General features: G+C 42.7%; 1 protein-coding gene across 1 annotated transcript in view; it reads right to left on the bottom strand.

The window, feature by feature from the left end:
* Positions 1-8,647, bottom strand: part of LOC146829084 (aryl-hydrocarbon-interacting protein-like 1) — a 135,965-nt gene extending 127,318 nt beyond the window's left edge. Inside the window, exon 1 of the mRNA XM_085607712.1 lies at positions 8,441-8,647. Coding sequence (XP_085463838.1) covers positions 8,441-8,632 — 192 coding nt within the window. The 5' untranslated portion in view covers positions 8,633-8,647. The remainder of the gene's footprint in view (positions 1-8,440) is intronic.
* Between the last annotated feature and the right edge of the window lie 15,057 nt (positions 8,648-23,704).

Here is a 23,704-nt window from a genome sequence, read left to right as displayed (position 1 = left end):
AGTTTTTTTTCTATAGGTCCTGACGAATCGCGAGTATATTTACTCAAAGAGAGAAACATGTTGACCCATTTTTTTCTAAATACGTGACACTTTGAGGCCCCCAGAATAAAATCAATTTCCACTAGGCACTCCTGACCTTATTTTAACCCACCAACACACATCTACATTATCCAGGCCCCACACCCGCACTTCACCATACGGCAGTTGGATAGAAGATCTCTGCTAAAGTGCCCCTAAAGTGTATCATGCACTCCCGCCATCGCAGCACTAGCAGTGCTGTCTCCATTCCAAGTTGAACTGGGACGTCTATTGCGGAGCAGATCAAATAAAATCAGGATTCCCGCCACAAGTAGAAGAACAAGCGGGAACCCTCCAAAAACGCTTCCCAACACGGAGTATATGAAAGATGGTATAACTCTGATAATTGTCTGAAAGGGGCTAATCACACGAGATCCAATACATTTTAAAAAGTGCACTATTCCTTTCGTATCAGGCATGTTAAAGATATGATGGACCAGCTCCCCAAAATGAAGTGGGAAGTTAGTGTGGAGTAGTGTCTGTATCTCAGATGAGGACCTTGCAACCTGGAGATCAAACGTCTTGTTGGCTAAAGTTAAGGGCACATCTTTTGCAAGAGCATGGCTTTAGGTTTGCTTAAGGAATCTAATTTTTTGTTGGAAACATTTATTGAAGGCCATAGCGCTGCCTCCCTAATGGTGTGGACAGGTGGAAACAGTACTTGTGTACAACAAGTGACTATGGAATTAATCATCACTAGATGAGCGATGCCCGGTTCCATTCTGCAGCAACCTTGAGCATTCAGTATCAAATAGCTCTTCTTCGAGATCAGCCTGAATACAGGATGAATCACGGCAGCTGGGGAACCCTTCAGATAACAAGACAAGCTCGGTACTGAAGCATTGCATGCCCCATGGACAAATTAGGGGGTTCGTGTCAAGACTGATTACGGACACCCCCACAGGATATGTTGGTCTATAGACCAGCTAGCTCACAGTGCCACTGAAAGCCCCCCTAACCTATCAGGGAGCGAATGGTTTTCTGGCAACCACTGACGATGACAACCCTGACCCCTCAGGGATCATGGAAGCAGCACAGAACCTTTCGCTCAGTCACTTGTGCTCACTTATTCTCAGAGAAATATAAAGAGAATACATAGTGGGACACTTAACAAAAAAAATTTTTGAACCAATGTTATTCTTTCATAAAATACATGTGTTGCAATGATTAGTAGACAGAAGCAGATAAACATGATTTGAAGCACCAAAAGCATAAATAGTAGATATAGTTCTACCATGGTGCTAAAACAATGTATGTATGCAGGAATATAAAACCAGGCAGCAATCGAGCATACTCCTATTATGCAAACCCCATTTTAAGTGTGTGTAGGTGTAAAGCCAAGAAACCCCCCAAGGGACAATCAAACCCCATAACCTGACTGGGTTGAGTGAAGGATCCCATCTTGGTCACAAGCTTGACACCCCTCATGAAATGTCAGACCGCTGTGTGGTGATTTCTTATCATGCAAGGACAATCGGTGTCAGCGGAAGTGCCTCCTCTGCTAATCTAATGCGATACTCATCTTTTATAATAGAAAGCACCCTTCCGATGTGCCTCTACATCAGTGATGTTATGGATATGTAGATAGCCCTGTCGCCCCGTGGATGAAGATAGTGATGACATTTGCACATAGTGTGAAACGAGACCTTGTACATGATGTTCAGGGCATTGTGATAATGTTGTGCGAAGCTAGATGTGTAAACAAAATTAGTTTCAGGGAAACTAATCCAACATTGTCGTGCACGCAAATATGTGCAAATTTTATTTGTGAGGACAATTATTTTAAGAAAAGGGGCCCCCTGCATATAACTGCTTGCCAAGAGCAGTGAAAAACAATTGTCAATTCGAAAATATTCTTGAGCAAGATATATTTCATGAAAGTCTGAGGGCATGTAGATATGCAAAATTCATGTCACATTATGTACTGATTAAAGGTAAACAATAAACCACAAATGCTATTTTACAGAAAATAACATCTATGATATTTATTATTTATACAATATATGAAAAAACACTAAAATGAGAGATGGTAAAAGTTTTGTTGAACAACAGTATAGAAACTTTGTTGTGTCATTAAATGCTAGATTGATACAAAAGAATAATATAGCACATGATGACAGATTTATAAGGTTGGAACAACAAGGACTTTATCTCCAAAGTACAATACATTTTATGATATGTAGCTCATTCATTCATTACATGTTCCAAATTTCGGCAAATACATAAATCATGTTGTGGAAGGCTTGGAGATAGACTATGCGTGTTTTGGCAATAGTGCCTTCATCTGGAAGCAGTCACACCAATATCTTTCCTGGGAAACTGAAGCTAGTTATAGGGACCAGATGCTGCTGGGGATCCAGCTTTAGTATAGAAGCTGTAATGCGTTCACTAGTTTTACAATGTAGGGATAGCATAGATTTAGACAATTTGCCAGAGATATGAAAATCAATGCATTGATTATGCAGTTAAGGAAGCACTTCTATAAAGTGGTGATACCATGTCACGTTGTTAGCAGGGGACAGAATTAACGAGGAGATAGGATGGCAGGATCTGACGGATGGCTGGTTTGTAATAGCTGGCAATCTGGTAAGCATGAAGTCAATTTGGTTGATACGGACCATAAGTTTCCGGTGCAGACTGTCCACCAGTTGCGATGTGAGGACAGTGTAAGAAATAAGCTGCTTCGCTACATGGGCCTAACTTGGGCATATAACAGGAGCACATAATTTCTCTGGGTCAGTCTCTACCAAAGAAGGCCTGGCCTCTTTCCTCCAAAGCCTTGCGTTAAATGTACATACTATTTGGCACCAGATACATAAGTTCCCTTTATCTATTGGTCAGATTTAGAACTTTACTATCTTAATTATACAATAAGACTCCACCACAAACCTGCATAGCATAAAAGGCCTCTTTAGGGTATGTTTGTAGTTATAAAAAAAATGCATTATTTACAAATACATTCAAAATCTTCCTTGCTAATATATAGTAACTCCTGACATCCCCCATCCCTTAAAATCCCAACATTTGCAACATTCCCAAAACAACTCCCCTTACACCACAACATCATTCGTTCATCTTCCATTTACAGTCCTTCCCATGCACTACCAATCTCTATCTCTCACAAATTCTAACAATCACCTCCAAACAAACTGCCCTTTCTCTCGCCCCACATCCTCAAACATACTCTTGCCCTTCTCTGGGTAACCCCAAAGCCCCTAAGGATGGATATGGCAGCATCTGACTCTCCATCCCCCCAAAATGCCATCACCAAGGAAAACTCTGGCATGGCATTTTCCTGACCCACCTGTCTGCTCTTACATTGTGCTCCTCTTAATACTCCCGTTTACACCATAATTATTCATGCCACATTGCTGCCAATCACTGTCTCACCTCCAACATATAAAAGTAATTCCCAATTTTGACAGATGGACCCCAACCGTCCAACGCAGGTACTCATCATCCTTTTTTTAAAAAATTTGTCAGCTAGAACCATAACTCCAGCAGAGTAACAAAAACCCCAAATGGCCCTATTTAGCTTAAGCTTGGCTTCGTCAATGGACGTATGCTTCATTGCACCTCTCCAATGTCTCCTCAGTACCACTCCAGCCACACAATACTTGTGTCTGACCACATACTCTTAATCGACTTTAAATCATTCTTCATTTGTTTAATCAATTTCAATTCGGATAATTTGACAAAATCATGTTCCCCTAAATGAATAATAATCATGTCCAGGCATACCCTAGTCATAAATTGTTCTGCTAGCAATAAACTACCCCATTGCATACTTTAGTCCTGCTGCTCTAGAGTCCAAGAGATCTGCCATAAATCTGTTGATCCGCAAAATGTACTGTCCATCACACAAGAGAACGTCCTATTATCTATGTCACCATTTTATCCATGGTGGGTCCTAATAATAAGCATCAATCAACACAAACGTTGGAACTTCTATAATGACAAACTCAACTTCATTTTTTGAGATACTCAGAACTCTTAAAACACCATCTCCCAAATCCTTTGTATTTCCTGCCATGTTAAACCCAACCTGGCTGCTTCAGATGCTGCACCTATTCTAAAAGAGTGTGTACCATTTTGTCCTTTGTCCAAACCCAGGCACTCCAACGCCATCCTTATCACTGTCACCAAATTAGACGCCATAATCCTAGACCCGTCTGCATGGCTAAATATCTCTTTGCCTTGTTTAGCTGCCCATTCCAAAAAAAGTCCCAGTCTCTTACCAGACAGATCACTGCCTCCTCTCCCTTCTTCAACCAAATCTTTCTACATTTCGAAGTCTGATCGGTTTTTGATATTCTCAATCTTTGGCCCTCCAGAAAAACCTCACTATGCCCTATCCCAGGTTTCTCTTTTGACCCGAACAACTCAGATAATCTAAAAGCCCCATAGAACATCCATATCATGACCCAATTAAAAGGTTGCACTTGAAAAGCATCATAACAACACAAAGGCAAACTTACCACTAACTCTTCCAAACATCCACCATCACAAGTACCTGTAATCTACCCCTAACCCTTTTCTCCTTCCCCAATGGCACAGAACTCGCCTCACCAGTTCTTTTTCAGCAGTCATACCCCTACCATAACTTCCCATAAAAAGTGTTCCCACAATGATACATTGTGATAAACCTTTTTTTTTATTAGACTCATCACAAAACATATCAAGCCTCTGTCTTGTTCTCCTTCTACCAGACCCGCACCATTGTGTCTAGTACATGAAAATTGTATGAACTCCCACCATGGTTGCAAATTAGTCCTTTTGGTGGATGCTGTAAACAATTTTTTAACTAGATCCACTTTTCTCATTACCCCTAATCCCAGATGGTCAATGGTAACTCAATCTTCTCTTCTGCTCCCGGGGACAACACGCAAAATCTCTGCCACTGCGAATGAGACAAAGCATCGGCTGTAATTATTGCTCACTCCAGGCACATGAATAACTTTAAAACAATGTTCAGCTGCCACGCTTCAGCAGACAACACCTCAACAATCTCAGAACTGTCATGTCCCTCGCTTTTTGCCTGTTCACTAGGTCCACAATTGACTCCTTGACTAATTTCCACTCTCTAGTCAGTGAAGCATCAAGCACATGTGGTGGTGCAGTGTCCCCTGGGAGAGTGGCCAATTTGGATTCCTCCATGAACACTGTGAGTGTCCTATGTGACCACAGTACATTGCAGCAGGTTTTGCAGAGAACCACTGTTTAGAAACTAGAAAAACAATTTGATGGTATAGGATTTGCAGTGCGTCCCACCATCACTGTCTCAATAATTCAAAATTGGTATTCCAGGCCAGTAGAGGAAGAGGGCACGAATGCTACTGTACAACCATTAACATGAATACCATTTAACAAGCTCAGATGAGCAGTTTCATCCACCAGTGGAAGAAAGCCATGAGCATACACCACCACTCAGCTCCGCTACCCTTTATGGAATGGGCTTATGGAATGGGCAGGGGCTACCTCTGAGTGTTATGGATGCCTATTATACACTATTTTCTCTGCCCATATCTGTGAGTTCAACCACATTAACCCCTTCAGCGCGGCGCGGATTTCCGCGCCACGCTGAAGATTCTGAGCGCGGGCGGGGCCATGATGGAGCGGTTCCGTCATGCGCACAGCGCAACTGACGTGCATGATGGAACCGCTCCGTCATGCGCGTCGAAGGGGTTAAGTGGCTCAAACATGCTATTCTGCAAGATTTTCTGATGTGGGGTACAGGGACACACAAGATTCTTCTCTTTCCTCTACTTCGTTTAATATATATATGCGCAACCTTCATGGTAACCGAATGTGTACATATAACTATGATTTTAACTGTACACCAATGACCCACACTGTCTCCACTAGTCTCAGAGAAGTTGTGGAGCCTACTATACAGCAAATGAGGTGCCTGTTGCGAGGCATATTGTGCCTTACCAAGAACATAAAGGGTCTCGGAGTCCACCAATTGCTTACAATTGATTGGCTTTGTGTGTCACTATCATTTGCCCGCTGGCTGCTTCTTTTTCGTGCCCCAGCTTGACAATCTTGTGTTTGTCCCTCCCATGGACCATTTCATATTTACAATCTGTTTGGCTGGCATCGCAGCTTCTACTGCTTGGTTTCCAAGCACCACTTTTTCTTCTGAGTGAAGCACTCTATTAGAGGGTGTGTGTTTTCGAGCCATTTCAGTTGTGTATGTCTCTCCCGTTGCACTCTGTTGTCCGACTGCTTCTCCCCACCCATCTTGCACTCGCTTTTGTGCTTCGCCCCACCCTCTGTGTTGCTTTCCCCAAGCCACTTTTTGCTTTCGCTCCCACTATGCCCCCTGTTGCTTTTGTATGCCCTCCCATGTTACATTAGTGTTAGAATGTTGTCTCGTCGTTCCCCCATTTCACCTGTGTTGCTTCCACCCCCACGCCCCCCAGCCTGCTTTAAAAAAAAGGGGAGGGGAGTTGCACATTTTTTCCTTTCACTTACCGATACAACTCGGTTCAGTAACGAAAGAGAACTAGCATTTGCAATGCAATAGGTTTCGCATTTGCAAAAGTTTCAGCTATTGGCATTGTAAATGACAATGCCTTTATTTTATTTATTTTGATAATTAGCACATAAATAAAAGGCATTGTCATTTACAATGCCAATAGCTGAAACTCTGGTAAATGAGAGACCTATTTCACTTCAAAGAAGTGGCTGCCATTGTCATGGGCTGCTAAGAAAGTGAAAGTGCCCCTGGTGCTCTGCATGTTGCAGGAAAGTATGTGGTGCCTGCAGTAGGAGAAAATCATTAAAGAAAATAGTGCTTACAGACTAAATAAGACATACCTTGTAACAACAGAAGTAAAAGGGCCAGTCCTCATGGGAAGTTACAAATGAAGACAAGGCGGAACTAAGGAGGGACTAACAAGCCTATTAACGAATCAGAAGCCAGCATTTACAAAGGGCAATGGCACAAGCCAGTGAAAACTGTGGACGGAGAGTGGGCGGAGCTTCAAGTCCATACTCAAGTACAGCATGCCTCGCAGAGCAGCACTTGCGTGCGCTGCCCAAGCTCGACCTAAAAAAAAGTGCCAGTGTCATTTTGTAGGCGTGTGCATGCGTGGTGCGTGCGCCTACAAAATGCCACAGACAGCTGCGACAAAGCCATTACGGATGCTGTGCAGCATAGCTAAAAACCTTTGGCAAAGACAACAGATCACAAAGGCATGATCTATTGGCTTTGAAAATCCCTGTTAAGAAAGAAATTGAATTGTTGCCTGCTCCCCTCCATGGTGCAAGGATCTGAGGGAAAAGAAACCAGCTGCATCTTTCAAAACCATGTTGCTGTCGATTAAACTGTCAGCGCAAGCGTGATTGCATAGGCACGGCAGAGCCTGGTTAGCGCAGGTTAGCGCTGGTCAAGATTCCAGAGACAATATCCTAGCTGCCACTAGCCAGGAGCCCAGTGTTAAAAGTGTCACCATAAGGGAAGTCAGCCATTGGAAACTAAGCATTCCTTCTTGCTTAGTTCCACTTTGCACCAGTCAGGACTTCGAGTACACCCTTTTGATATGTACTAGCCAGGACTCAGTAGCATGCATTCCCCAAACAACAGTTCTGCATCTCTAGTCGCACAAATTACTGCAGTGTGGATAAAATACCATTTGATTGTGTCATGCAACACTCCTGATACTATGTCAAGGGTCGAATGGATTTATCTCTCCCTCTTAAATATTAAAATTCAGAATCACGACACTACTGGATAAAAAAACAAGGACCAATTTTACCTTGAAACAAATAACCCCATTATGTTAATACAACGAACACTCATTAACCATTCATAATACAGTTCCATGGAAAGATGTAATTGATTACAAATTACACACAAATTCACACTTATGTTTACAAAAGAATACCGGCAAAGACTTGTGCATGTTCACATTATAGTGACGTGTTTTTATTTTTTCCATCTTATTTGGACTACATTATTAACTGTGATAAGGAGAAAAGCGGTGACCCAGTGTACATTTGGAAAATCCATAACTTTGCCTTCTGGAATGCAACATCAAAAGAAATCGGTATATCGGCGCTGTGCACACCCGGCTGCTGGCACAAAGCCTGAATATACTCAGACAAGTCACTGGTTGCATTTGTGATTGAAACCGCGCTTTTTACCAGCTTGCTGCACGCAGCCAATAAGGTGATCGGTTTGCCGGGAGAAACATAGAGCAATCACAACATATAGAGTATGGCGTGCGGCCACAATTGTGCCTTCAAATTGTTAATTCAGGTGCTGCTTGGTTTCAGGTCACTAGCCGCTAGCAAATATGAACAAAAGTGGAGGTCTCATGTGCACCCCAGAGGAGCCCCAAGATTATCAGATTACCTTGCTGCCATCTTGAAAGTCCGGTAGGTCCCCATGGCCTCCATGCAAAATCTTCTTCCGGACTCCCTCCGTGTTAAGCAGAAACATGTCCTCCATTGTCTCGTCTTCAGTCGGGCTCCTCTTCTGCAGGGTACGGTTCCCTTGGGCGCTCTCTCTATATTCCTTCTTTTTGCACCCAAGGACAAACGACATATATCTGTTTCTGGAAGAATCTAGGCGACGCTTCTCCCTCCCCTCTGCCCCCCCCCCTCCCCCTCACAGCCTCCAGGTGTTTATGGTAGAGATCAGTTATCTTTCCCCCTCATCGGGATATAGATACACAAGGACCATATCCTGTCTCGTGCTGACGTGTTTCAAATCAGCACGCGCTCCAGATGGCAGGCCGTCTGCTAATTAGACAGTGACACAAAGGCCCAGAGTGCACAAATCTCCACCTCGCGCCTCACCTCATAGTATATAATCACCCCCTTTGTGACTTAATTGTTTAATGCTAGTTTTACTCTTTTTATTCTACTCCTGCCCAGGGCCCCGCGCCTGTTTTCTTCCTTCATGATGAATGCCTGATGCTCTTTGACAGCTGAAGGATGTGATTGCCTTTCTAATCCTCAATCCTCTCCATCTGTTCTTCTAACACCGGATTTACTTGGGTCTAATCCACTCCAGTCAGTAAAACTTCAGACAGGAGCAGAATGCCAGGCTGCACCATTGCTGTACCTCAGACTCACACACAGATCTACCAAGTCACCGGCAATGTCCGTTCAATTAAACAACACCTTCCATGTATTTCGCGTTGGTCTGGCTGGTGCAGTGTCACAAAATATCAAGAAACTATTGTGCATATGTATGACACGCCACCCCCCAATAATAGCTTCTAATGCATGCGCTAGTGTTTTTCTAATGAGTAACCTACTGTTATTTTGGACTCTAAAGTATTTACAACCTTCCTTCCTAATTGTCTCCTTATCCGACCAGCTCCTTATGGTCTCAATAATATAATGTAATATCAAGAAGCAACATCAAGTCAGCGGCACAACACTGGAGATATCCAAACAATGATGTGGTTGTTGCTCATAAAACATCACATGCGCTATAGAGACCACAATTTGTACAACCAAAATCTATTATTGTATAATTCATAAGTGCTGTTTGGAAAGCGCAGCTCAGCGGTGTACATCTGCCTTAGAGCAACTGTGACAGAAGAGGTTCTTCAAGTTACTCTGAAATTTTAGAAGTCCGATCTGTGATTTTTTGGGTACACCCCCACACCTTATACAGGCAGAGAAGCGTCCAGGAGCGGACTCCAATCTAAAAAATCGGCCGCACCCCAACTAAAACAACCTGCCCCACTTCAATCAGCCCACTCCAATATGCCCCACTTCAATCATCCCCACTCCAACCCAAAACAGTCTGCCCCACTCTAATCTGCACCCTGCAATCCAAAACAATCTGCCCCTCTCCAGCCTGGCCCACTCCAATCCAAATATATACGCAATAAGGAGCTACAGAGGGAAAAATAACCTAGGCCGCCCTCCTCTCAATCAATATCTATCAACAAAGGCCTAGGGCTTAGAAGGTAAGGTAATTTCTTATTAGCTGTGGATCAAATCCTATTACTTTAGGTATATGATACTCCCCGTTTTTTGGGAAAAGGGTAGTCACCCACTACGCTAGCCACCTTCAATTTTAAAATGAGAGTTTTACCTGTGGCAATCCCCTTGATAAACCTCAAGGTGCATGAATACACATAGACTACACCGGGTGTTTTTTCAAATACAAATAGTAAAGGAAATATGAAAAAAATGTGAAAGGGACGAGATGGCACCTCACGTGCGCACCACCAATTGAGCCTGCTGATTGGTACTCATCAGCTCTGCCCACTTTTATCATCATTGGTTGCCATCACACTCCAAAAAGTAATGAAGAAAGTGTCCAAAAATAAACCAAAGTTGTTAAGGTACGTGGTGAAGAAATCACATACCAAAAACGACTGAATAGTGAAGGTAAAAGGTTGAGGAGGATGCAACCTCAATAGGTTCAAACTTTATTCTTCCTTTGATGTGCACCCAAATCAACAATTAAAAAGGTTGCTTAATATGCATACCGTTATATAGTGCCAACATGTTTCATCGCCCAATCTTTTTATGGCGATTTCGTCAGGGCAGCTCCAGTCGCTTGGCACAGACACAGGACACTGTTAGAGTTTTTTCTTCGGGGACTGCCAAAGGTAAAAAGGTAAAAAAGCACACAACACTCAGCTCATTCCACTGCCCCTGCTACATATACAAATATATGTCTTTCGTTTGAATGTATCAATTACCCTTAGTGAGCCATGGCCTCGCGTACCAGCTCGCTCAAATAGGTCTTACGCGGGCTCCTTAAGTGAGTCCTCGCAGTGATTCCGCACTCAGCTGTAATGCGAATCTACAAAAAGAGTATTTTTGATGTATTCAAATTCCTCTTCTTCACATAATCTTGTATTGGATATAAAAACACACTCTTGTATTCGATGTAAAAACCAAGTAAATATCAAGACCCCCTTATTTATTGGAACTTCTCTTTTTGAGGAGACCTAGCCACATACTCCTCCATGCTACAAGTTCACGTTAGAGGCAAGATATATATTCTATATTCAGACTCGCTGTATTGTCACCCGTGGTACACACCAGCACATACACACCAGGACTCAGGGAGACTCTACTTTTAACAGTGTCTGGGCTACTTATGAATATCCCTGTTGGTCTCATGTATATATCGGAGAGAAATCACTTGAGAAAGTGTACCGCAGTTAACACAGCAGATTCTGTTACCATAATTGCGATGTTGAATTCCGTATCGCCTTCACCTTCCTATTTTTCATATATAGAAGAGCTCTAGTCAAAATCTATACACAGAATCCTACACGGGGTCATAACAAAATTGGGTACTCAGCCTCACATCTATGTCCCCACTCCCTCTCAATAGCACCTCCTTACCACCCAAAGCCTCACGGAGCTCCTTCTCTCCACCGGTCACTCGTGCACTGATCCCCTCGCTCTTTATATACAGCCAGCACCTACTCTCTTGCGCGACAATAATACGCGCCATCTTAGAATGGGGAGGTTTTTTATTTAGGGAGGTTTTTTATTATGAACACTCTAGATGTAGCTGGTTCACAGACAGGTGTCCATTCGAAATTTGTTATGTCATGGACATCCTTTTTTTGAAAATAATGTGTGGGGGACCTCATGGGAGGACTCATAGGGGATAGTTATCGTGTTTATATATATAAACACCTACGCTGTAGCGCATAGCTTTGGGCGCCATCTTGGATAGGGGTATTTTTCATTCGTGATGATACTCAAAGTAATAATATTGCCCTCCTGCCAGTATCTATGCGGACTTTCTTATATCATAGATATCCGTTTATGTCACGAAACCAAACATGCCTTCACATGGGTGGTCCTTGAGAGAATAATGGACACATCCCAAAATATTGAGGACATACTGGCCTCAAAAGAAGCCAGATGGATTTTCCAGGAGAAATCTGACCAATTTGGGCTTAATGACCAAATTGAGTGGGGAAGGGCAAGATACTGAGTGGTTGATGACATACTTCATTCGAAGAACATTTTGGCTCGATGTTTGCCTACTTTGGTCAGTTATATTGGGTCGTATACAATACCCCCTCTAACTAGCTCTATTTATGAACCTAAGTGCAACATAGGAACAAGATTTCCACCTGGCAATGAGGGGACATATGTAGATTATAACATCATCCTAATACATAGGCCAGGAGTAGATGATATAAGAAACAAGTTATAATTACAGACTACATTGCGTCAACCTAACACCAACAGATAGAACCACATTGGGAATTAGTACTAGGTATCTATAAGCCCTTAGTTTTCTAGAAAGTACTATCTTCCCGATATCCACTCAAAGATGGCGCTCCTAGTAACATTAGACTGGGATTGAGATCTGCAGGGACTTGGACCCAGTATGAACCACTTCCGTGCCCATAGAGTTTTTCCCTAAACGGATATCTATGATATAAGAAAGTCCGCATAGATACTGGCAGGAGGGCAATATTATTACTTTGAGTATCATCACGAATGAAAAATACCCCTATCCAAGATGGCGCCCAAAGCTATGCGCTACAGCGTAGGTGTTTATATATATAAACACAATAACTATCCCCTATGAGTCCTCCCGTGAGGTCCCCCACACATTATTTTCAAAAAAAGGATGTCCATGACATAACAAATTTCGAATGGACACCTGTCTGTGAACCAGCTACATCTAGAGTGTTAATAATAAAAAACCTCCCTAAATAAAAAACCTCCCCATTCTAAGATGGCGCGTATTATTGTCGCGCAAGAGAGTAGGTGCTGGCTGTATATAAAGAGCGAGGGGATCAGTGCACGAGTGACCAGCGGAGAGAAGGAGCTCCGTGAGGCTTTGGGTGGTAAGGAGGTGCTATTGAGAGGGAGTGGGGACATCGATGTGAGGCTGAGTACCCAATTTTGTTATGACCCCGTGGTGTAGAGGATTCTGTGTATAGATTTTGACTAGAGCTCTTCCATATATGGAAGGTGAAGGGGATACGGAATTCAACATCGCAATTATGGTAACAGAATCTGCTGTGTTAACTGCGGTACACTTTCTCAAGTGATTTCTCTCCGATATATACATGAGACCAACAGGGATATTCATAAGTAGCCCAGACACTGTTAAAAGTAGAGTCTCCCTGAGTCCTGGTGTGTATGTGCTGGTGTGTACCACGGGTGACAATACAGCGAGTCTGAATATAGAATATATATCTTGCCTCTAACGTGAACTTGTAGCATGGAGGAGTATGTGTACCTCAAGAGTTAAATTCACCCCCCCACGTAAAACACAAACAGAGCTTAAAAATATTATGAAGGATTTGAATTTACATGATATTTGGAGGGTCAGAAATGGCAGCAGTAGAGAGTACTCGTTCTATAGTCATAGATATAGATATCACTCTAGAATAGATTTCTTTTTGTTAGATCAAACATTAATATCGGGGGTCGTCACCGTATCCTATATTCCTGCCATACTTTCAGACCATTCCATGGTTGAGCTAAAGGTTAAGCTTGGGCAAGAAGACCAAGTGAGGAGGTGGACCTTAGACAGGTCAATACTTTCAAAAGAGGAAATGAGAATGGAGTTGGTGGCCGAAGTCGCTGAGTTTTTTAAGGCAAATAGTGGTACTGCAACAGATCAATTGGTCTGGGAAACCTTTAAGGCGTGGTTGAGAGGGTATTTAACCTCCTTTATGATTAGGAGAAATAAGCTACGAAGAAGAGAGGAAGAAGATCACCTCACAAAAATTAAACTAAAAGAACAACAGCTGCAGAAGGCTTCACTAGACCTCCAGCCTAATCTAGCCACTATACAGAATGAACTTGATGCTCTGAAAGCTGAATATCAGGCTAGGATGGACAAAATAGTTAAAGACAGATGGGACGCTAGCAACTTACAAAACTTTTCGTATGGGGAGAGATGTGGCCGATTACTCGCCTGGAAGGCTAGATCAGATCGGGCTAGGAATGTGATTAAGGGGTTAACCATAGGTGACACTGGGGCCATCTCTCATGACAATGATATAATCTCCGGGGAGGCAAAACGGTTTATGCAGGACCTATATACTGAAGAGAGCGGCTCCCCAATATACGATGCCGAGCAATGGTTAAATCAGCTCGAACTACCACAACTATCAGAGGCTGACAGAAGATATCTGAGCTCTGAAATACAAGAGGGCGAAGTCTGTACTCAGATTAAAAAAATGAAAAAAGGGAAAGCAGCGGGTCCGGATGGACTCCCTGTAGAGATCTACCATCTGGGATTGGATAAGGTTGCCCCGATCCTCACTACACTGTTTAATAAGATACTGATATCGGGTGAGGCAATTCTACAAACCTGGTCAGAGGCAACAGTCACGCTGATCTTAAAACCCGATAAGGACCCTGCAAGGGTTGAGTCATATAGGCCAATCTCATTATTGAACGTAGACTATAAGATTTTTGCAGGGGTCCTGGCGGCTAGAATGGCTAAAGTTATAAAATCTATAGTACATGGAGACCAGAGAGGTTTTATCCCCGGTAGGCAGCTAAACGAACTAACATTTCAGGCCATCGCTGCTATAGATGTAGCTACAGATAAAAAATCTCCCCTGACTATTGTGGCGATCGATGCTGCCAAGGCCTTTGACCAAGTGAATTGGTCATACTTATGGTTGGCTCTGTCCAGGTTTGGAATCCCGGAAAATTATGTAACAGCAGTTAGATCACTTTATCTTTCTCCCAGGGCAAAAATTCTGATAAATGGGTCACTTACGGATTGGGTTCATATTTTACATGGAACAAGACAGGGGTGCCCCCTCTCTCCCCTGTTGTTCAATCTCTATATCGAGCCTTTTGCTTGTCAGCTGAGAGGCGACCAGGCAATTAAACCTTTCAATATAGCAGACTATACGTTAAAATTGGCCTTATATGCTGATGATCTTTTATTGTTCACATCTAATCCGGCAGAAGCCATTCCTAGGCTATTCACTCAGGCAGAGTCTTTTGGGAAGATCTCGGGATATAAGATCAATAGGGAAAAGACCGAGATCATGCAATGGAATCAGGAGGTGGCAGCTCCTGATGTAAAACTCCGCATGAGATATCTTGGCATTCATTTAGCTAAAGATATTATGGAGATATCGAAAGTAAATCTTAGTAGAGTCCATAAGGAGGTGTGTAACCTTCTATTACGGTGGTCAGGCCTCCAGCTGAACATATTTGGGAGAGTAAATTTAATTAAAATTATTATACTACCCAAAATCACTTTCCTATTCAATTCCATTCCACTAATGTTTAACTCATCAGATTTAGCCAAACTTCAGGGGAAAATAGGCTCCTTCATTTGGAATACAAAGACTTCAAGAATTTCTTGGAAGAAAATGAGGAGAACCCTGAAAATGGGTGGGTTAGCTTTACCTGATTTACTTATATATTGCCACTCCTTTCATTTTAAAAACTTCAGACTCCTGGCTGATAAGATAGATGCCTCCTCTTTGGGCCTTCTGTTTCAGGCACTTCTCCATGGTATCCCAAAAGGACAGGAATATTTTCTGTTCAAATTTGGAGATCCAAAATACTACAAGAGGGTGAGACTAAAAATTCTAAATACGGCTTTAAAAAATTGGATGTTCATTAGGAAAAGATTGGGCATCCCCTATTATGCCCCTAATGCCCCGATATGGGACTCACCAGGGACGCCGGACTGCCTTAAAGACACCCTTTCATCCCCACTTAAAACAGCAGGATTAGTATTCTGGAGGGATTTACAGAGAGATTCGGAGCTCCTGGACTGGAATTCTCTGTCGAGTTTGACCGGGGGAACACTTACCAGATTTAAATATTATCAGCTCTCGGGGTGGTGGGCCACCATTCCATGGAAAATTAACATCCCAAACCCAAAGTCTGATCTGGTCAATAAAAAGGGCAGATGGCCAAAAGAACTTTCTTACTGGTATTGGGCCTTGATAGAGGTGGAGGATGTAACCGAGCCTGAACTCCAAAAGCTGTGGGGCAATGTTATTGGTACAGGCGTTAATCTGCGAGATCTGTGGGTGGACTCTTTTGCAATGCTTTATACGGTGGTTAAGTCTGCCCCCTTAAAAAGAAATCACCTTTTTACATTGTATAGAGTATACATCTCACCTAAAAAATTAGTCAAAATAACTAGTTTGGATTACTATTGCCCGAGATGTAAACTGTTAGCCGCAGACGATTTGCACATGTTTGTAGAGTGCCCAATGTTAACAAATTACTGGCTTAAAGTACAAGGGTTCCTGGCTGAGGTTCTAGGCAGACAATTAGTAGTGACCACTAGGATGATCATGTTTGGAGTAACATCGCACGCTGAACAGAATGATATGGCTTCTAAATTTATCTTTTATGTTATCATCCTAGCACGACGAGAAATATGTAAAGCCTGGAAGAGTGAAAATGCCCCAAACTTTGCAGACTGTCTGAAGTACCTTATATATATAAGTGAATTTGATATGGCCTGTGATAGTACCAGCCAAGATAAGATCTGGGCGGCCCTTGTGGCATGGCGGAACAGATGAGCATATTCCAATGATTTTCACCTGGGCACTGTTGGTTCTTTGCCTTCAAAACATTGGGTCAAATGGCCTGAATGGAATGGAGTGGAATAAGAAAACAGTTGCTACTAGAGGGGTATTTCCTTCCCATCTCTCCTCAGACCCCTAAACATCGAGATTGGAATGAACGCGGCAAGAGGAGAGGGGGCGGGTTTCCCCATCTGGAATGCCCACCTTGGTATATGAGGAATACAAAAAAAAAAAAAAAAAGAGGAGTATGTGGCTAGGTCTCCTCAAAAAGAGAAGTTCCAATAAATAAGGGGGTCTTGATATTTACTTGGTTTTTACATCGAATACAAGAGTGTGTTTTTATATCCAATACAAGATTATGTGAAGAAGAGGAATTTGAATACATCAAAAATACTCTTTTTGTAGATTCGCATTACAGCTGAGTGCGTAATCACTGCGAGGACTCACTTAAGGAGCCCGCGTAAGACCTATTTGAGCGAGCTGGTACGCGAGGCCATGGCTCACTAAGGGTAATTGATACATTCAAACGAAAGACATATATTTGTATATGTAGCAGGGGCAGTGGAATGAGCTGAGTGTTGTGTGCTTTTTTACCTTTTTACCTTTGGCAGTCCCCGAAGAAAAAACTCTAACAGTGTCCTGTGTCTGTGCCAAGCGACTGGAGCTGCCCTGACGAAATCGCCATAAAAAGATTGGGCGATGAAACATGTTGGCACTATATAACGGTATGCATATTAAGCAACCTTTTTAATTGTTGATTTGGGTGCACATCAAAGGAAGAATAAAGTTTGAACCTATTGAGGTTGCATCCTCCTCAACCTTTTACCTTCACTATTCAGTCGTTTTTGGTATGTGATTTCTTCACCACGTACCTTAACAACTTTGGTTTATTTTTGGACACTTTCTTCATTACTTTTTGGAGCGTGATGGCAACCAATGATGATAAAAGTGGGCAGAGCTGATGAGTACCAATCAGCAGGCTCAATTGGTGGTGCGCACGTGAGGTGCCATCTCGTCCCTTTCACATTTTTTTCATATTTCCTTTACTATTTGTATTTGAAAAAACACCCGGTGTAGTCTATGTGTATTCATGCACCTTGAGGTTTATCAAGGGGATTGCCACAGGTAAAACTCTCATTTTAAAATTGAAGGTGGCTAGCGTAGTGGGTGACTACCCTTTTCCCAAAAAACGGGGAGTATCATATACCTAAAGTAATAGGATTTGATCCACAGCTAATAAGAAATTACCTTACCTTCTAAGCCCTAGGCCTTTGTTGATAGATACCACTCCAATCCAAAACAATCTACCCCACTCCAATATCCCCCACTCCAGCCCGACCCACTCCAATCCAAAGCAATCTGCCCAACTCAAAATCAGCCCCACTCCAATTCAAAACAATCTGCCCCACTCCAATCTGCCAAACTCCAATCTAAAACAGTCTGCCCTACTTCAACCCAAAACAGTCTGCCCAGTCCAATCTGCCCTCCTCCAATTCAAAACAATCTGCCCACTTCAGTCTGCTCCACTCCAATCCAAAACAATTTGGCCCACTCCAATCCAAAACAATCTGCCCCACTCAATCCACAACAATTTGCCCCACTCAATCCACACCAATTTGCCCCACTCAATCCACAACAATTTGCCCCACTCAATCCACAACAATGTGCCCCACTCCAATCCAAAATAATATGCCCCTCTTCAATCCCAACAATCTGCCCCACTCCAGCCCTCTCCACTACAATCCAAAATAATCCGCCCCACCCCAACTAAAACAACCTGCCCCACTTCAATCAGCCCCCCTCCAATCTGCCCCACTTCAATCTGCCCAACTGCAACCCAAAACAGTCTGCCCCACTCCAATCTGCCCCCCTCCAATCCAAAACAATCTGCCCCACGTCAATCTGCTCCACTCCAATCCAATACAATCTGGCCCAACTCAATCTAAAACTATCTGCCCCACTCAATCCACAACAATCTGCCTCACTCCAAAACAATCTGCCCCACTTCAATCCAAAAGAATATGCCCACTCAAATTCACTCCAGTCTGCCCCCTCCAATCCAAAACAATTTGCTCCACTTCAATCTTCTCCACTCCAATCCAAAACAATCTGGCCCACCCCAATCCAAAACAATCTGCCCTACTCAATCCACAACAATTTGCCCGACTCCAATCCAAAATAATCTGCCCCTCTTCAATCCAGAACAATCTACCCCACTCCAATCCATCCCACTCCAGCCTACCCCACTCCAATCCCAAAAAATCTGCCTAAATCCAATCTTCCCTATTCAAATTCAAAATATGCTGCCCCACTTCAATCCAAAATAATCTGCCCCACTCCAATCCAAAACAATCTACCCCACTCCAATGCAAAACAATGTGCTCCAATCCAATCCAAAACAATCTGCCCCACTCCAATCCAAAACAATCTGACCCACTCCAGTCTGCCTCTCTCAAATCCAAAACAATCTGCGCGCTCTAAACCAAAACAATCTGCCCACTCCAATCCAAAACAATCTGCCCCAGTCCAACCTGCCCCACTCCAATCTGCCCAACTCCAATCCAAAACAGCCAGCCCCACTCCAATCGGCCCACTCCAACCCAAAATAATCTGCCCCACTCCAATCCAATTCACCCCATTACAATCCACCCACTCCATCCCAATTCACACCACTACAATCCACCACAATCCAGCCCACTCCAATCCACCCAACGCCAATCCAATCCACCTCACCCCAATACAATACACGCCACTCCCTCCCAAACCCACCCCACTCCAATCCAATGAACCCCACTCCAATTTTCCCCACTCCTATCCTAAACAATCTGCACTACTCAATCCCCAAAATCTTCCCCACTCCAATCCAAAGCAATGTTCCCCAATCCAATCCACATCAATGTGCCCCACTCCAATTCAAAACAATCTGCCTCACTCTAATCTGTCCCACTCTAATATGCTCCAATCTAATCCAAAACAATTTGCCCCACTCTAATCCGCCCCACCAATATGCCACACTGCAATCCAAAATAATCTGCCCACTCCAATCTGCCCCACTCCAATCTGCCCCACTCCAATCTGCCCCACTCCAATCTGCCCCACTCCAATCTGCCCCACTCCAATCTGCCCCACTCCAATCTGCCCCACTCCAATCCGCCCCACTCCAATCCGCCCCACTCCAATCCGCCCCACTCCAATCCGCCCCACTCCAATCCGCCCCACTCCAATCCGCCCCACTCCAATCCGCCCCACTCCAATCCGCCCCACTCCAATCCGCCCCACTCCAGAACATTCTGCCCTCTTCAATCCGCCCCACTCCAATCCAAAACAATCTGCCCCACTCCAATCTTCCCCACTCCAAAACAATCTGATCCCACTCCAATCTTCCCCACTCCAAACCAATCTGATCCCACTCCAATCTTCCTCACTCCAAACCAATCTGCCTCACTCCAGTCTTCCCAACTCCAAAACAATCTTCCCCTCTCAATTTAATTTTTTTAATTCAAATAATTTATTTCGATCAGAGACTTTAAAAGCCACAGTGAGCAGACAGAATGTCGAGTTGGACCTACCATAATATCGAGTTTTAAAAATCGTAGGTCAAGAATATCGACAGCAAGAATATTGTGGTATAGAATATCGACAGTAAGGTAGGAAATATCATTTTTTTTTTTAATATCGACGAAAGTAATATCGTTTGTAAAAATATCGTTGTTAATAATATCAATGTTTATATTAGTGTTCTGTATTTTAGTATGTGTGTTAAAAGTATGTGAAGTCATTTTTTGGTATAAGTGTATTTTTTAAAAAAAATGTATGTGTTAAATCTTTAGCAGTAAATATGTTTATGTAAATTAATTTTTGCGCAATTTAGTTCTGTAGCGGGTTGTGGGTTTACAGGGGAATGGGGGGGGGGGGAGTAATTTAATTTTAATAAGGTCATTATTCATGTTTATTTATTAGTATGTATAATTAATTAATTATTAATTGCTTATTAATAGATAATTATATAAATTGGGTAACTTTTTTAGGAGCGGGTTGTGGGTTTATAGGGGAATAGGGAGGGAAGTATTTTAATGATAATTAAGTAATTATTAATGTTTATTTATTAGTATTTAAAATTAATTTATTATTAATTGGTTATTAATCAATATTAATTAATTAATAGATAATTATGTAAATTGTGTAATTGTTTTAGGAGTGGGTTTTGGGTTTATAGGGGAATAGGGTGGGAAGTAATTTAATCATAATAAAGTAATTATTAATAATTATTTATTTCATATTTATAATTAATTTATAATTAATTATTAATTGGTTATTCATTAATATTAATTAAATAATAGATAATTGTACTAATTTTGTTATTTTTTTAGGAGTGGGTTGTGGGTTTATAGGGGAGTAGGGTGGGAAGTAATTACATTTGAATAAAGCAATTATTAATATTTATTAGTATTTATAAATAATTTATTATTAATTAAAATGTGGTTATTAATTAGTATTAATTAATTTATTGATAATTATATTAATTGTGTTTTTTATGAGCAGATTGTGGGTTTGTAGGGGAATAGGGTGGGAAGTAATTTAATTATAAAAAAAGTAATTATCACTATTTATTTATTAGTATTTAGAATTAATTTATAAATAATTATTAATGGGATATTTATTGTTAATAATTATTTAATTGATAAGTATGTAAATTGTAACCCTCTGCTATCCAACACTTTCCCTACTGTTGCACTCACTGGAGTGGGAATAGTAATTTTTACCCCTACGCTATCCAACACTTTCCCTACTGTTGCACTCACTGGAGTGGGAATAGTAATTTTTACCCCTATGCTATCCAATACTTTCCCTACTGTTGCACTCAATGGAGAGGGAATAGTAATTTTTACCCCTACACTATCCAATACTTTCCCTACTGTTGTACTCACTGGAGTGGGAATAGTAATTCGTACCCCTACGCTATCCAACATTTTCCCTACTGTTGCACTCTTTGGAGTGGCAATAGTAAATTTTACCCTTACGCTATCCAACTCTTTCCTTATTCTTGCACTCTCTGAAGTGGGAATAGTAATTTGTACATCTCCGCTATCCAATACTTTCCCTACTGTTGCACTCTCTGGAGTAGGAATAGTAATATGTACCCATCTGCAATGCAAAACTTTACCTACTGTTGCACTCACTGGAGTAGGAATAGTTATTTTTACCCCTCCGCTATCCAACACTTTCCCTACTGTTGCACTCACTGAAGTGGGAATAGTAATTTTTACCCCTTCGCTATACAAAACTTTCCTAACTATTGCACTCTCTGGATTGGGAATAGTAATTCTTACCCCTCCGCTATCCAACACTTTCCCTAGTGTTCCACTCTCTGGAGTAGGAATAGTAATGTTTACCCCTACGCTATCCAACACTTTCCCTACTGTTGCACTCACTAGAGTGGGAATAGTAATTTTTACCCTTACGCTATCCATCATTTTCCCTACTGTTACACTCTCTGGAGTAGGAACAGTAATTTTATCCTCTCCGCTATCAAATATTTTCTCTACTGTTTTAGTTAATGTAGTGTAATATGTATTTTAAAAAGATTATAAATATTGTAATAATTTAATGAGTTATGTATATATATATATATATTTTAATTTATAATATTTGTGTATGTGTGTATATATATATATATATATATATATATATATAAATGTATTTATAATTTTTAATATGTGTTTAAACAATTTATAAGTTATTAAAATAATTATTAATAAATATTATTAAGGGGCCGATTCCGATCCGGGTCGGAAAGCTCTCCGACCGAGCCGGATCCAGAGTGTTTTCCGACCGAGCTGGAGTCCTGCAGTCTGACCGAGCGAGTACGATGCGGCCGTATGCTGCCGGACACGTTTCGGTCGGACTCCCATAGAAGTCAATGGGAGCCGGTCGTACGACGCATACATGGGCTCCCATTGACTGAATGGGTACACCTCGCACAAGGGCGCCCCCTACAGTGGGTACGCGTCGGTGCCATCCGCACCGTACATGCCAGTGTTGGGGGGACCCTTGGGTCTCCCCCTGTGTCCGAGTCGTAGGGCTACAGGTGTCAGGGGGTCCGACGCAAACCCCCAAAGGCAACTTCTCGGACGTTTTGCGAGCCGGACACTCCAGCTCGCACCGGCTGTCCGACGCGTGCATCGTACTGGCTCTGTCGTAAATCGCATCCATTGCACGCCACAGTTAGCTTACGGCTGAGACGTACTGAGCGGTTCGGACCTTGAAAGGACTCAGTCGTGAATTTCACGTAGCTCGCATCGTACTTGCTCGCTTGTACAGCTGTACGAGTCGGGCGGAAAACACGCGGAAGGCTCGTAGTTTTTCCAGCCGGATCACGTTCGGTGCCCTTCCGACCCGGATCGAAATCGGCCCCTTAGTATATATATTATATTTTTTAGATATATGTGTTTAATTGATTTTTACATTATGGTGCCGATTCCGATCCGTTAAAAAATATTTCCGTACGACTCGTATCCGTATTTTTTCCGTACGAATCATTCAAGTCACGTCCGACCCGTGAAGTACGATTCGTACATGAAAAAGTACATACGGATCGGCCCGCTCCGTACGAATCATTGCGGGAAAAGTTGTACGAGACGTACCCGGACACTTTTCCATACGATTCGTAAAAAGACAGTACGATCCGGACCGGCTATCCGATTTACGAATCGTACGGAAAACGGCCCGTACACGGGGAATGACTATCTGCTACGAAGCGAAGTTTGTACGACTTGTAGCCTGGGAACAGTTGTTCCTGGGGTACGAGTCGTACAGGCCCCCCTGTATGTACGCACCGTACCCCCACCCCCCGTATGTACGCACCGTACCTCCACCCCCCGTATGTACGCACCGTACCCCCACCCCCCCGTATGTACGCACCGTACCCCCACCACCCCCGTATGTACGCACCATACCCCCACCCCCGTATGTACGCACGATACCCCCAGCACGTACGCGCTGGGGGTACGGTGCGTACATACGGGGGTACGGTGCGTACATACAGGGGGTACGGTACATACATATGGGTGGTGGGGGTACGGTGCATACATACGGGGGGTGGGGGGCCTGTACGACTCGTACCCTTGGGGAATCAG

The sequence above is a fragment of the Triturus cristatus genome, chromosome 5_2 (assembly GCF_964204655.1).
Source record: "Triturus cristatus chromosome 5_2, aTriCri1.1, whole genome shotgun sequence".
In the NCBI taxonomy this organism is placed as follows: domain Eukaryota; kingdom Metazoa; phylum Chordata; class Amphibia; order Caudata; family Salamandridae; genus Triturus; species Triturus cristatus.
This window is presented reverse-complemented; position numbering and strand designations above follow the sequence as displayed.